The sequence below is a fragment of the Calidris pugnax genome, unplaced genomic scaffold (genome assembly GCF_001431845.1).
Source record: "Calidris pugnax isolate Ruff unplaced genomic scaffold, ASM143184v1 scaffold248, whole genome shotgun sequence".
NCBI classification, from domain to species: Eukaryota; Metazoa; Chordata; class Aves; order Charadriiformes; family Scolopacidae; genus Calidris; species Calidris pugnax.
In genome coordinates, this window is record NW_015090965.1 from 486,534 (window position 1) to 501,398 (window position 14,865).

The 14,865-nt window shown below is 36.3% G+C and overlaps 1 protein-coding gene across 1 annotated transcript in view; it reads right to left on the minus strand.

The window, feature by feature from the left end:
- Nucleotides 1–332: 332 nt before the first annotated feature.
- PARVA (parvin alpha) overlaps nucleotides 333–14,865 on the minus strand; it is a 31,810-nt gene continuing 17,277 nt past the window's right edge. Inside the window, exons 7-13 of the mRNA XM_014952573.1 lie at nucleotides 10,632–10,690; nucleotides 9,544–9,563; nucleotides 8,117–8,178; nucleotides 7,382–7,450; nucleotides 5,673–5,774; nucleotides 4,798–4,870; nucleotides 333–1,336 (exon numbers count right to left, since the gene is read on the minus strand). Of these exons, the coding sequence (XP_014808059.1) occupies nucleotides 1,260–1,336; nucleotides 4,798–4,870; nucleotides 5,673–5,774; nucleotides 7,382–7,450; nucleotides 8,117–8,178; nucleotides 9,544–9,563; nucleotides 10,632–10,690 (462 nt within the window). The 3' untranslated portion in view covers nucleotides 333–1,259. The remainder of the gene's footprint in view (nucleotides 1,337–4,797; nucleotides 4,871–5,672; nucleotides 5,775–7,381; nucleotides 7,451–8,116; nucleotides 8,179–9,543; nucleotides 9,564–10,631; nucleotides 10,691–14,865) is intronic.

Here is a 14,865-nt window from a genome sequence, read left to right on the forward strand (position 1 = left end):
CTTACACCATAACAGAGAATATGCAGATGGGAGTAGTTTTGCCCTAAACACAGTGCTTTTGTATCTGAAAGGCTACAGGAATGTTTCTGGAAAATAAATCTTTTTTTTTTTTTTTTTTTTTTTTTTAAACTTTTTTCACAAAAAAAAAAAAAAAAAAAAAAAAAAAAAAAAAAAAAGTTCTAGGAAAAATATTAAACCCCATCTCTCACTCATGCAGCACATCTCTTGTCAAGATCACTGTATGATATGAGCAGTTAGAATCTGATAAATTTGTGTTTGTCCAAAGGTTGGCTTTGGCTCAGTTGCCTTTTCTTTCCTACTCCCAAAAAATCTTTTTTTTTTTTTTTTTTTTGGTGTTAGACATTATGCAGCAAAATACCTTCCTCATAAAATCAAACAAAGGGACATATTCTAAATCCTATTTAGCAATAAATCTGGTATCCCATACTAAAACTACTAAAAGAAAAACAAGCCATTCTTTTACTTTCTAATACTATGTAATAATACAAATATTATAGGGAAACAGTATTATACAGGTGTGTTTTCCTGAAATGTGTACTTTGCAAAAAAGATCCCTTCCTTGAACAAAATCAAGTGACAAGCTGCAAAATCTGCTTATGTGGAATGCTCATTAACACATATTTAAAGCAGAGTATCATATTATAGTTAAGTATGAAGGAATGAGTAGCCACTTCAGTTTGTACCCATAAAATTTAAGCCAAACAGCACTGGAAATATAAATTAATCAGGTTAAGTGCTTGAGAAAGTCTCTTCTTTTTAGCTGTGAACAAGGGTATTTAACCATTTCTCCCCATGAACATTTCTCATAATTAGAATGCAACCATCTTATCACGGATAGAAAATCCCCAGATTAGAAAATATACATGTAAAAATATTTAAATAGATACTCAGTGCTGAATCTTCCTATGATTGGCTTCAAAGACCGATTTGAATTAAAGTTACTAAATGTTTTTTTCATTCTTGTTTCACTTACTACAAAGCAGTGTGAGGACAGTTACTATTGAGACATGAATTTTCACAGAATATACTCAAATACCTTCTTCCAAACCTTTTTCTTCATAATTTATATTAGTTTTAAATCTACTACGAAAATAGTAGTGCAAGAATAATCAATTAGAAGATCTTCAGATAAATGGTTTAGTTCCTTTTAGGATAAAGATGCAGAGAAATATTGATGAAAAATATGCTAGTTATGATGCTTGCTTTGTTAGCACTCCTTTATGTCCCGAATCAACTCTTCACTCCACATTCCTGTATTTGGTAAACAAATTGTACAGTACTCTCAGTGTAGACTTCAAGTCACAATTTACAATATCTAGAAAAAAAAGACAAGGGAAAAAAACATTAGTAACTTCATTAGCTCAAAACATTTTCAGCAAAAGTACCTAAAAAGTGCCTAAAACTACCTTTCCTTGCTCAGCTCCGCATCCATGAACATTCGAATCAGAAAGATAGTAAGAAAGAACAGAAATATAATAAAGCACATTTTTTTAAATGGCAACTCAAAAATCATTATTCCAACCACTTTTAGTTAGGGATATAAATGGCTAATGGTGCTGATGTAGAAACACAACCAAGGTTTAGATGACCATGAGACAAATTGTGCCTAGGATTCCGTGTGTTTATATGACTGAAACTTCAGTCCGTTGTGGCTGAAAAGGAATGATTTTGAAAAAAATCATCAGGCAGGAACCAATGGAATTCTCCTTTTACATAAGAATTGCAGGCCTTGGCCCATTCTGGGCTAAAATATCCTTTATTAGGCCTAATTTCAGCAAGATAGCTAGGGACAAGTTTAATTTTTCTAAAGGATCTAAAGAAGCTATGTGTAAAAGTGCCCCTTGAAGACATTTCTGAAAATGCTTTGGGTTAGCTGATCTACATGGCTGAATCAGTCCTTAGAAACTCAACATCTAAAGTAAAGGATTTATATGAAACCAAAAACTAATGAATACCTGCTGTTTCCAAGAGGAGTTGTTGAGAAAGTCAATATTATTTCACAAGAAATCTATAAAACAAACTGACAAGTACTACCGCAGCAGTGTAAGCTAGTGCTTCAAGGAATATTCAGTCTCAAACAGGGACTTAGAATTGCCCTCAGAAAGAAAAGAGTAAGAATAAGAATTATCCTATGTCTTTCTGCTGACTGTATAGCAACTCAATCTCCTAACTTTGGTTCTTGGAGTTGGCCGTGAAGGTGTAAAGCAGATGGTGTACATATTCCCATTATTTTCAAAACTTCCAAGTAAGCCTAGTAAATTTTGTATTTAATCATCAGATAGTTTTGCCATTATATTTATCTACATTGATGTTACTCACAGATTGTGAAGGGGTTATACTTTGAAGAATGAATCCAATCAAACCCATGCATGGTGTCCCAAAGTATGCAAAATTTGAAGGGCTAAAGACACAAGCTACATGGCAAACTGACTTCCATGGACAAAGGGTGAAAATCCTCAAACTTTGATTTTATGCTAAGCCTATGCATGGTCATGAAACCATGGCCACATGATTTTGTGGCTCTTAATAAATCAGATAAAAAATGTTGGTTATAAGGTGAAGAGAAAATCCCAAAAAGCGACAGGAAGGGCACATTGCTCCCACAACATCATGTTATACCCTGCAGTACTGTTTGCATATAACTCAGGAAGTTTCCTCTTCTAGACCAGCAGCAAGCTGCATAACATCTTCATTTCCTAATACAGAACCTCAAATGAATAAAGAGATAATTTGACAGGTCTCTGCAAAGTTACCAGAAGACTCTATCACCATCACAAAAGAATTCCACAGAAAGGTCCAAACTAAAAAGCACACTCCCAGAGAAAGATGACTTTTTTCCATTGCTACATGTGTTTGACCAACATGTATAACATTTTACTGGTTGCAGTTTTCAAAAAGAGAAACTTGAGTTTGGCTTTGATTTACAAATTTCAAGAAGTAATCTGAAAAAGCTCAAACTGCAAATGAATTCGTTATAGACTCAGTAGATTAACGATCCAGCCATTTTTAAAGTAAAAGGTCACAGAAAGCTTTTTAATACCTTTTCAATTATATTGCAAATAACCCAAATAAACTGTTGACCCCATAAAAATCATTGGTTTTCATACTCATTTATTTAACCACATTCTTTTTTCCACTAAATATGTTTTTCATATTCTAAAGCACTTTTCAGCATATTTTTTCCTCAAGAACGTCAAAGAAACAGTGTAGGAATTTAAAGAGTATTTAGTATACACATTTAGGGTAAGATCCTTTTCAATACTCTTTTGCTCACTGGAAATTTTAAGTACGGGCATTGTGCCCAATGTAACAACACATAAAACAGATGTGTTTTTCCATTCACATTGGGCAGGAAGTTTCATATTAAGCATTTCAATAATTGCACAAGAAATGTCTTATATATGCTGAAATATCCTTATGGCTTGATTTATACTGGAAAAATTAGCTGTCCCCTAGAGCAATAAATACCTGAAAAATTAAATGCCATAAGAATTTTAAACCTCCACAGGGACTAAGGGATCACAGATACTCTCTGTTTTACTTGGATCCCTAGATTTCACTATTTCCCCCTTCTCTCTTTGACTACTTCAAACATAAAAGGTTCTGATACAGTCACCACTGGTTAAGCATGATTGTGGAGAAGAGTTCAAGCAATCAAAAGAAGTGAAAAATAGGCTGGGTAGGTCAAGATTAAATGCGTAGGTAGGATAGGCTCAATCCTGAGACATTTGTGTGCGTGTGTGTGTGTGTGTATGTCTGCTGCTGTTATGATGTGGAGGTTGGGAGGGATGGAAAATAAGCAGAATGGAGCAGAACTTGATTCAGTGATGTGTGCCTGAATCTCCAGAGAGCCCTTACTATTATAAGTAAAACTCTGAGTATTAGCTTCTATCAACTCCTGAGGGAATGACAATCCAGTATTACGGCAGGGAAAGACTGCATGCACCACAGAATGGGAATCTGCAATGGATCTTGAAAACACATGTCGGGTTCTCACACATGTATATTGATGATTATGGTAGGTAGCCAGCAGAAGCCCAGAAGCCTCAGTTGAGAAGAATAGAGCAGAAGATGCACGTCCAGCTCCTGCATGGTAAGAGGTGGTAACTTCTCATGGGAGGAACCACAACAGTACCCTATAACATGGTGAATCAAGGGCCCTGTATCCAGCCCAAAAAGCTGCATTTAAACTCTGTATTTATATGAGCAAAGAGGACCGGAATCCTGGTCCTGCTGAAGTTAGCAGGAAAACCTTCATCTTCCCTGAAGATACATTTACTTTCAGTCACCAGCTCTAAATCTAATTTAAATATGCTTGATTAGGTCCTGCATTCAAAGGCAGTTATGTGAACCTTGGAAATTCTTCTTCCACAACATCTACCTCTTGTGAAAATCTTGTAAATTACACTGGAATACTTGAGGTTTAGTATGAAGATATGGAATCAGGGAAAATGGAGCAGTTGGAGCAATTAATATCTGCCAGTGACACCATTCACAATTGTATTCTTCTTCTTTCAGTGAATATCTGAGTATTACTGCATATGTTTGGTCACACACATCCTACCCTGGCCATTAAAGAAAGGACACCTTGCAACATTTGAAAAAGTGTACCTATCAGCCATTTAAAATACAGTTACCTGAGCATTTCAAAATGTATCTTGCCTTTCACTCTTGGATTAACATTTTAACCTTTATTTAGCTATACCATAATCTTATGAGATGAGATCTGGATCCAACACAGTTTTTTAAGGAGACACAAAATAGTAAAATAGATACCTTCTGGTCTTGGCTTTGGTTTTTCCAATCCACCATCTTGCATTAGCTCAAACGCAAAGGATACATTGAGGACCTAGTAATATAATAAAGGTAGTCATTATCGTGAACTATATACAGTATATTATAAATGGTCAAAACAAGAGGTATTTAAAGCTGCAGACCTAGATACTTGGAAGGGAAAAAATAGTCAGGGCTCTATTATCAGTGGAAGATCTGGTCCATGGAATCCAGACAATCCATTGTTGTTTTTTTCTGGGTGGTGATGGTGATTTCAGAAATATCAAAGTAACTGCAAAATAACTTGTGAACTAGTATTACCCACAGAAAAATTACTTACAAGTAAGAATAGCCCACCTCCTGCAAGTTTAAAAATTAGAACATGATGGATCATGAAGTGCTCTTGTGTTGAATAGAGAGCTGAATTGCCTGGGTAGCAACAGACACTGAGGTAATGGTTGGTCTTAAAATGATACATTTTACATATATGCCTTTATGCTTCCAAAAAACATGAAAACTTTCAAATGTTAAATTCTCGGATTTTGGACACAAAAAAATTGGTTCTCTCATCAATTCATGTGTATAGTTCTTTATATACTTAACGAACAGTAAGTCAATGACTTACTTTGGCAGACAATGGCTGCCAAAATCAGTTAAGACTTGCTAACCACTCCATCATTAACATAGCTTTCCCTTTTATTCCGAATAAGCATTAATACTGAGATCTTAAAAAATGCTTGGAAACAGTTACCAGTATAGTTCTCTCTTCATTTCAGCTATTTACATCAAACCTAAGTAGAAAAGTTTGTGTCATCCTTGTACTACTAGACTTGTTTGTATGTTTATTTGTTTTTAACAGAAAAATGAAATCTAATTACCTTTTGTTCAAAACTATCAGGAGTCAAGAAAAAGCTGTGCAGAGGAACAAAATAGCCTTCTAGGAGACCCATTAGCAGGACTAAGTACACACCATCTGCAAACTGTAAAAAAGACGTCTCAGTACATTTTCTGAAGAATAACTCATTGCTTTGGTAAATGAACAAAATATATATTGCCTAATGCAAAACTGTCAACAACCTACTACTACAAATATTTTAAACTGCAACTAAAAGATCTTCTCTCACTTCTTTGATTCCTTTCATTTAGTTAGTATGTTCTGTTATGTCTTCTCCAAAACTGACCTAGTGCTAAAATGCAGGATCCAGTCCCTGGAAAGAGAGGTGGTCAGTGGCTTTGATCTATGCCTTTGCTTTCTATTCTACTAGTTGTGGGGAATCACAACAACCACATTTCAAGCTGTCAAATGGCACGCATTCCCTGAGCAGAGAAAAGCAGAATGAAGGTGCAATCTCATGATTGCATGGAAATTCAGTATATTGGAGGAAATAAAGGAACAGAGAATTATCTTTGTTCATGTTCTATAAGTCTGTGTCAATCTAATTTTAACTATAAATAATTACAGATGGAAGATATCTAATTGCTAGGATATATGTTCATTTCTATCTAAAAAAATAGCAACATCCATGATTTTGTTAAAGGCCTCTCACTCTTATCCCTGTGCATCAGGTCTGTCAGTGCATTGAGATATCCTCACAGTCAAACTGAGTGAGGTCTGAAGCAACCCATCACCTTCCTGATGTAGATAATTTTTCTTCAACTGATAGAAACAGAGTCTCTCATCTGAAGGAATACTGTTTCATATAAACACTTAAGGGGCTTCTAGGTGGATTTGAATAATATGTTTTTTCCAAAAGTAGACAATGCAATAAGTAGGCATAGGGAATACCCTTCTGAAAGCCCTTATACAGTATCTTCATCTGTATTTTAATTTTAACTTTGAAAAATCTCTATCAGATTGATCGCTATTTAAATAAACCAGAGATTGTTAATAACATGAATCAAGACATAAAATAAAGCCTATCCTGAAGACACCTAATTTTTTTGATAGTGTGGATACCATCCTTCCCACCTGACTTTCTCATTTTCTTATAACTTCTGCAATTGTACACGTGGGGAGGTATTAATACAGCAAGATTAAGCTTTTCTTTTAGCTTCTTTCCAGCCAATTTAGCAGCTGAGAACAAGAAAGAAGACCATGCACCACATTATTTCTGTGATGCAATCAAGTCTGCAGTCCAACTGTACAGCTGCCTATACACTTGAGTAGCTTTACTCTCAAGAACATAGCTCACTGAATAGAGTCACTGTAATCCCACACGATTGCGTGCTTGTGTAAAGGTGGGCAGGAAACAACTGGTCAGCTTGACGCTGGATAAAACCAAGCCAACAGAGTCCTTTCCTGACGACAACAAGCACAGGTTCTGCTTACAGCATTTGGCAGTGCCCAAGAAGTAACATCTGTCAATTAATGTTTATGCTAATGCAAGTACAGAACTGTTTTAGAGCAATTTAGCTGCCCTCATGATTTCTCTGCTTAATTAGAAAGAGTCTTCTTTAGAATTGAAGAGTTTCCTGCTGAAATAACGTCTTAGAGTGCAATCAATAATAACTCAATTAAATTTCTGGATAAAGTTGGGGGCGTAGTGCAAACTAACCCTCCCCTTTAAGAAAGGCTGTAAAATCCTACCTGGGTTTCCAGTTCAGTGACCTCCAAATTCAGTTTATTGAGATGCTTGTTCACAAAGGTGATGAGAGTCTGAAATATCACAACAATGTAGTGAAAGCCTATTCATAGGGCAGCAGTTCAATGCATGCAGTATGAACTCCACTCAGAAGAGAATCTCCATGAGTGAAGAGACTGCAACACAAGTTTTAAGTTTTAAAACCGAAATATGATATATAAAAAAATAAAATTTCCAAGAAGAAGAACAGAAATAAAATAAACGTTATGTATATAAATAAAAATACACTGTTAAAACATAATACTTCTTAAAAAAAAACTTGTAGCAGACCATAGGGAAGTGGGTAATTGGACTCCAGTCAAATCTGACAGCAGCCAAAATACCATAGGTCAGACCCCTGGCAGTTGTAAACTGGATACCTCCTTGGCATCGGTACACTCAATCTACCAGTTGGGTTCTGCTCAACACGCACTTTGTGAGAACTTATTTTTCATGGAAACTTTGATAACTATATGTTGTTCTGTGTTCCAAAGTTAAGTTCATGTTCCTAAATATTAATAAAAAGTAACATTATAGTCATGAATTATTGTATTTAAGTATAAAGCTTAAATGTATTTAATGTATGCAAACTATGTCAATTATACATCATATGCATACACACTCACTCTACATGTACAAACCGATACATACAAGCATGCACATGCACATATTTTGTATTTTAAAAGTAAAAACCTTCCAACCTTTTTCACTACATTGAGCTTGTCTGGAGCGTGGTCAAATAAAGTATCAAATGCATCCCTTTCTGAAAAACATTCAGAGATGTTAATAAACCGAGCAGCAGTTGTCCAAATGCAGAATAAACACTTGCTAAGGCACATGGTGGTTTAAGACAAAAGTCAGCAAAAGGTTTCAATGTATTCGCTTTGTATTCCAAGTACCATGTATTTTGCATACTACAGTCTTGCTATAAGCTTCTAGTGACTTATTTCTCTTATTTACAAAAAGCATAATTTTCAAGTAGGAATTGGACTACCTAATAACGCTGGTCCTCAAAAATGAACAAAGAATGGTACCTTTATGCATAAAATCTTAAACAGCCAGATACAGGGAGCTAAGTAACCAAATGATTGCATGCAGAAGAATGTGAGTTTACATCTAGAGCCACTACATCAACAGAGGAAGATTTTCGCCATGGGTGACTGACTGCATTGTGATGTCCTATATTATTAACCACCTCAAGCAAGCTTACAATTACACAACTGCAATATAATCCTTTGTATAGATGGTTTTGGGCCATTCTGATATGCAATTTAGGACATCAGAAGCAGGACAGGCAATCTAGGGTAGCATGACTAGAGCAATACTGTAGTCACCTTCTGAAGAAAACAGAAAAAATATAAAATAAAAAGGCACCAGAGCCTTTTCTGAGTAATTTTCACTTTGACAATGACCTGAATGATAGCAAATGACTCCACAACAAGGTACATTCATATTCCTCAATTAAAAAATAATATAGTAGATCCAAAGGCATTTCTAGAAGGCAGAATTTATACAAAGTAAGACTGCTCAGGGATATATCACTGGGAAAAGACGTCATGCATGTAGCCTTTTAAATCAGCTGTCAGGCAGCCACTGAAATAATAGAAGAAACAAATGCTAAATTATTGGTGGGACTTCACCTAAGCTCCTCGGATAAGTGTTTTCTGTTGGCCAGGCATTTGGCCAGTCTCAATACTAGCAGTAAGACATACTATGGCAGAGGAACTTGCATGGTGCTTAGGCCTGTTGGATAATGACTCAAAGTCATTAAAGTGTAAGGAAGTAATGTATGCAAGGATGCCGACAGGTTCAGCAGCTAGTTTTTGATAAGACATCATTGCACATTATGCTGGGAACCTAAGACCATTAATACTATTACTGTAGTGTTCTGGAGGTTAAACCACAAACCACCTGCAAATTAACACATGCCGAAAAGCAATGAAATATGTTTTAAAGATGGTCATACTGATTTTAATGCTTTTTTTCCTTTTGTTAACTGCCACAATAGCATGTGGTTACAGGGCAACTTGAAATTCTACTTCCTTGCAGTTTGATCAAAGTGACCCATTGCAGAACTAATGTACATTTCGGCTGCTTCAAGAACAAGATAATAATCAAATGAACTTACCGTGCCTTCCCGACAATGCCCTATAAAAAAAAAACAAACAAAAAAGAACAAAACACAGTTATATATAATTCACTTGCAGACATCGTGCTGCAAAAGAAAACAGCATACATGGCCAGATCTTCAGCTTAATGAAAACTAGAATAGATCCATGAAATTAAGAAAACCTTCATCAAGTTACTCCAACTGAGAACCTGGATTAGTCTCGGAGTCCAGCAGTATAGTATCTTCTGGCTTCACTAAAGTCTCATGAGAAGCCAGATTTCAGATTTCCTACTATTGAACCAAGTGAATACACCTTGCCTGAGTGAAGAAGGCCTTTTCATGTTGATTTTGTGAAAACTTTTCCCTCTGCTTTAAAGATGCATTTACCACACCAATCACAATACAATTGCAGCTCAAACAATGCTTGGACTGGGTTCTTAAGGACTGCAGCATTTTGCTCCAGTTTATCCTTCATAAAACTATTACACATAAACAAATCCATAAAGATTAATAACAAATCAATAGTCAATCTTCTCTCCATCCCATTAGAAACTAGCATATGCTACTACTGCTTTCTGTTGGTTTGGAATAACTTTTCTGTTATAAATTGTTCAGTGAGAGAACATGTACAGAGCTTGTACTACCATCTTTTTACATCCCCAAAGTCCAAACACCTAAAAATAGACATATCATGTTTCTTTGTGAAAGAACCTAGTTCTCTGTCAAATAAATACCAACATAAAAGAATGAGGTATATCTTTTTTGTTTGTTTGATGGACTTTTGAATTAAAAAAAGAAGAAATATAATAAATACAGAAATAAATTAATAGCAGATAAAATAAAATAGAGATTTTGTATCTCTTCACTCTGTCTTCTCTTTTATCCTAATCTCCTGCTTTTAGTTCTCCAGCTCTATATTTCCTCACCCTTTTGTATTTTTAGATGCATGTTTGCAGCTCTTGAAAAGGCTAAAATACAGTCACTGGCTGATGCATCATCTTCCTTGGAACCCCAATACCAAAATCTAAATATCAGCAAATGTTTGAATTTCTGAGACGCATCTGTGTTCAATTACTGAACTGCTGGCAAAAGTGGTGTTGACATACTCAGTGTTACCAGTTATTTCCTCTTGGATTTGCCGAGACTGGAGGATTCCTTCTCGTTTCTGGAAAAAATAAAGAAGTGGCATTTTTCTTAGTAAAGTTAAATGCTTAGGGTACAATAAAAATTTATTTGTGATCCACAAACATAATTAGATAAGAAATCTGCAAAATAAGAACTTTTCAAAAACAAACTTATAGTGATATATTATTTCACCTTGCAAGTATTTCAGAAAACTCTTTTGTACATTAACAAGAAACTTGAAACTCCACCTGTAGAAGGAAGTATTTCTTTTCCTTTCTCCATTGTTCTTAATTCACTTTTCTTTTAAAGGCCCCAATTCAGCAAGACATTTGAAACACCTAAGCACATATGTAAGTATTTTAGTAGAGGTATGTATAGGTGAGTTGAATTAAACCTTGTATTTCAGTGTACAGCTTGGCAGATGGTGCCTGTGTTTCTCTTTTGCAAAAATCTTGCTCCCGGGCTATCTGTTCTTTCTACCTCATTCATACACTTTCTTTTTGCCTCAGTGTTTTCCTTTTCTGACTTCTCTCCACACAAAGAGCTCTATTTGCTTGCGATGGAAAACCAAAATGGAGGATAAATCATTCACAGCCTGCTCCAGACCCTAGTCTTGGTGTTAATGTATGCATTGACTCCAATGTTCTTCAGACATGAGAAGTTCTTTGCACATGGTGGTGAGTAGCCTTGTGTCTGGCAGCTATACACAAAATGGCAGAAGCCAACTCAAATGGTTGCTTTCTGAGTCAGTTGTAAAATGAAGGAGTTTAAAAATTTGACATTGTTTCCAGGATGCTGATCACAGTCAGTGGTGGTTGTGTAAATACCACACATATGTTTTGCTTCTCTTTGTGTTCTTTCTGTTAATTCTACTCACTAGAATTAGTAAAATTTTGCAATACAGAAAGAAAAGTCAGGCGAATGCTGACGACTGCATGTAAAGCCTAGACATTAGGCAATTATTCATGATTCTTTACTCCCTGTCAGACAAGGAAGTGAAAAAATAAATTTATGCTAGTCCTATACTTGCCTTCTACATGGAGAAAAGGAGAATAACCTTTTGGAAAAGTCCTTCATGGCATGTGAACTGGGGCTGCTGCTCTTCCCTGCCTTGGAGAACATAGCACAGCCCCACCTAAGGCAGTCCTCGGTGTAGGATGTGCTGAGGATTTGGCCAGGGTTGAGTCTATTACTTCCATGCTGCATTACTAAAATATACGAGGATCAAACCTACTTCCTGCAAGAAAGCCATCCATGGCACTCCCTGGGTCATTCCAGACTAGTACTTGCAGTAACCTGAACTATCCTTTTAGCTAGATTATAGTTATTTTTTTTTAAAGCCCTGTTACTAAACATCTTGCACATGGTTAAAAGCGCATTGAGGGAGGACCTCTGAACATTAAAAAGACAGAGGAAGTCCAGGGTGTTACTGAAAACAGTGAAAATACTGTAAGAGGGGGCACACAACAGCTGCTGAGACATCTTCTGTCACATATCTTGAAAGTCTGAAGAAAAACTACATCTCTTAGGGCTATCTTCATTTCCAGCTTGTGCAGACAGCAGTAACTACTTGCACTTGGAAGTTACAATCTATTTTATGCTAGCTCAAGTTAGAATTCCACTCTGGGATTTTTGTTTATTTTTCCCTTTGCTGCAGAGTGAAAGGAAACTTTTATTTCTTCCTGATGATGACTCTGACATGCCAAGAGAGCAAAAGCCCTATCACTCTTGTCTCCTCTCTGAGTTGGGCATCATAGCAATGGCAACTGTACTTCTCAGTGCCCAGACTGATGATGTAGAAGAAGAAAAAGGCTTCTAATACCCTACCTTCCCTCTGCAAACATGCTCAAATAGCTTGAAACATACTCCAGTACCGATATAAAACATATTTCCCTTTTGATAAACTGATATTAGTATCAATATGAGTTCTGGACCTTAATCATGTTGTTGTCAGAAAAAAAAGAACAAATTTTAAAAAAAGAGACATCAAACCCTAGTTCTGTTCCTGGCATCTGATCACTAACATTAATGGAATTTCCACACTGCCCAAAACCAACACGCATCTGCTGGTCACTTATTTGACCAGCACATGTCAAGACAGGCTTTCCTATGCTTTTGATTTGTAAAGACAGGTCCCAATGGCAACAATCAGAATGGACCTTAGAAACACTAGTCTAAGGACCTTCTCTGTGAAGGCGGCTTCGCATATATCTTTGCACTTCAAAAACTCTCCACCTCAAAAATTGGCCTTAACACCAGTGCCACCTGTTGTGAAGTTTGTTTTATATCAGACTGAGAATGACACAATATTCCTGAACGTACAAAGAAGTGCTACTGAGGACTGAAAGACTGTCCAGTGATGTTCCTTAAAGACAACAGTGACTATAACTGAAATAAAAAATGATAAAAACCAACACCTACAAAGTCACTGAGAAATGAGGCATGTATTAGGATTCCTCATTAGAAAGCTAGACACACATTCCAGTGACCACAGAAGACTTTATTTGGACCAGCTTGGCATCTTCTTCCCTCACAGCTGAAAGACTCCACTAAAAGCCTGAAAGATCTTCCTAATCACTTATTTTAAATTGGTGACTACTCCTAGAACAAAAAAATATATCTGAAATTTGGGTAATATGTCTGGAAATGAATGAGTTCTCTCTTCTTCAAGCCTCTTCACATCACCTATATGTCAGCAATTTTATATAATTGACGGCCAACTGCTTAATTTCCCACACAAAGTCCCATTCTGAAAACCTTCCCACTACTTGAATGGGTTTTGCCTATGTATTGCTATCTGTTTCATCTGGAGGATCATGTTTTATAATTGCTTCACCAAGACGAAATGCAGAACTACTCTGGAGCTTGAAAGAACAAATATGTTTGACAGAGGTTCAAAAAAAGACTTCTTGGGAACCCGAAGGCAATGCTGCTCGGAAACATTTCAGACCTTCCCCGAGAGGCAGTGGGACCAATGACCTCAGATTAAGCTTGTGATGTACACCTTCTTCTAATCTCATTAATTTCCTAGCTTTGCTTAACAGCAGTTTACGCATGCAAGAATTGCTGTCTCAGTGCTCAGAATATGCTGAAGCCATTGTGGCTGCTCTACCAATGCATTCTTATACTCGTACAGCTCTTGCACACAAACAATCTGTCATTTAACCATTTGTGGATGGCATAAATAAATAGTTTTTGAAAAGAGGCAAAATGATACCAAGATCCAGCTCTCCACAAAAGCTCTTACTTGTTTCAGTAGAAATGCTCAAATAAAGTCTGGCCTCTGTTGAAATGTATTCATTCTATTAATATGGAAGGAAAAGAAAACAATATAACAGAATAGCTACAAAAGGTCCAACTATGAATTTTTTTCCCATATTTTTGCATATTACTCTCATTGCTAACAGCTTTTGTACAAAGCGACTAAAGGAAACAAGCTTCCATAAGAACTGTGCTGATTACCTGTTGGGCACGAGCACATTTTTTGTTTCAGAAATATCTTTGTTTCTATTTCAATAAACCATACCTAGCCAACACAGCAACCCTCACATGTTATGTGTTTTTAAATCTAAAAAAAATCATTAAATGAATTAGGGTAGTCCTCTTTAAAGACTTCATAAAGGTACTTTGTTCCTTTATTTCTCTCTCTCCTATTCCCTTTATCAAGCTGTACAGAGTAGAATTAAAAACCAGCTACCACATAGTCTGTTGAGTTTCCCTAGGTGTGACCTTACTTTACAGAATGTATGAGGGTTAGAACATGAGACGTGCAAGTTTGAACACTAAATTAGGCTTTCGGATCTGCTGATGGTTGATTAAAACTTTCACTGAGTTTAAAGGGTACGTGATGAATTATATAGAACCGATCCCACAGGACATGAAAGACAGATTTAGAAAATAAAAATAAAAAACTCACCCACCATAAAATAAAAACAAAAAATGTCTCAACCACAATTACAGTAAGAATACTGTCCCCCACCCTATGTTAATAGGAATCAGCACAGCCTTGGAGTTCCACTGATTGGCTTTCACCAAGGACTGGGTCTGCAGGGCAAAATCTTCTGCAACATCACTTGTTTTTCATTCTGGTGCAAATGCTCTCTCTGCAATTCACTGGCGCCTGAGCTACAGCTGTGTAGCTAAGAGGCAAAGCATTGAGCCAGATTCTCCCACTACTTATTGTTTTTAAATTGGTTTATCTCTACTGACTTCAGT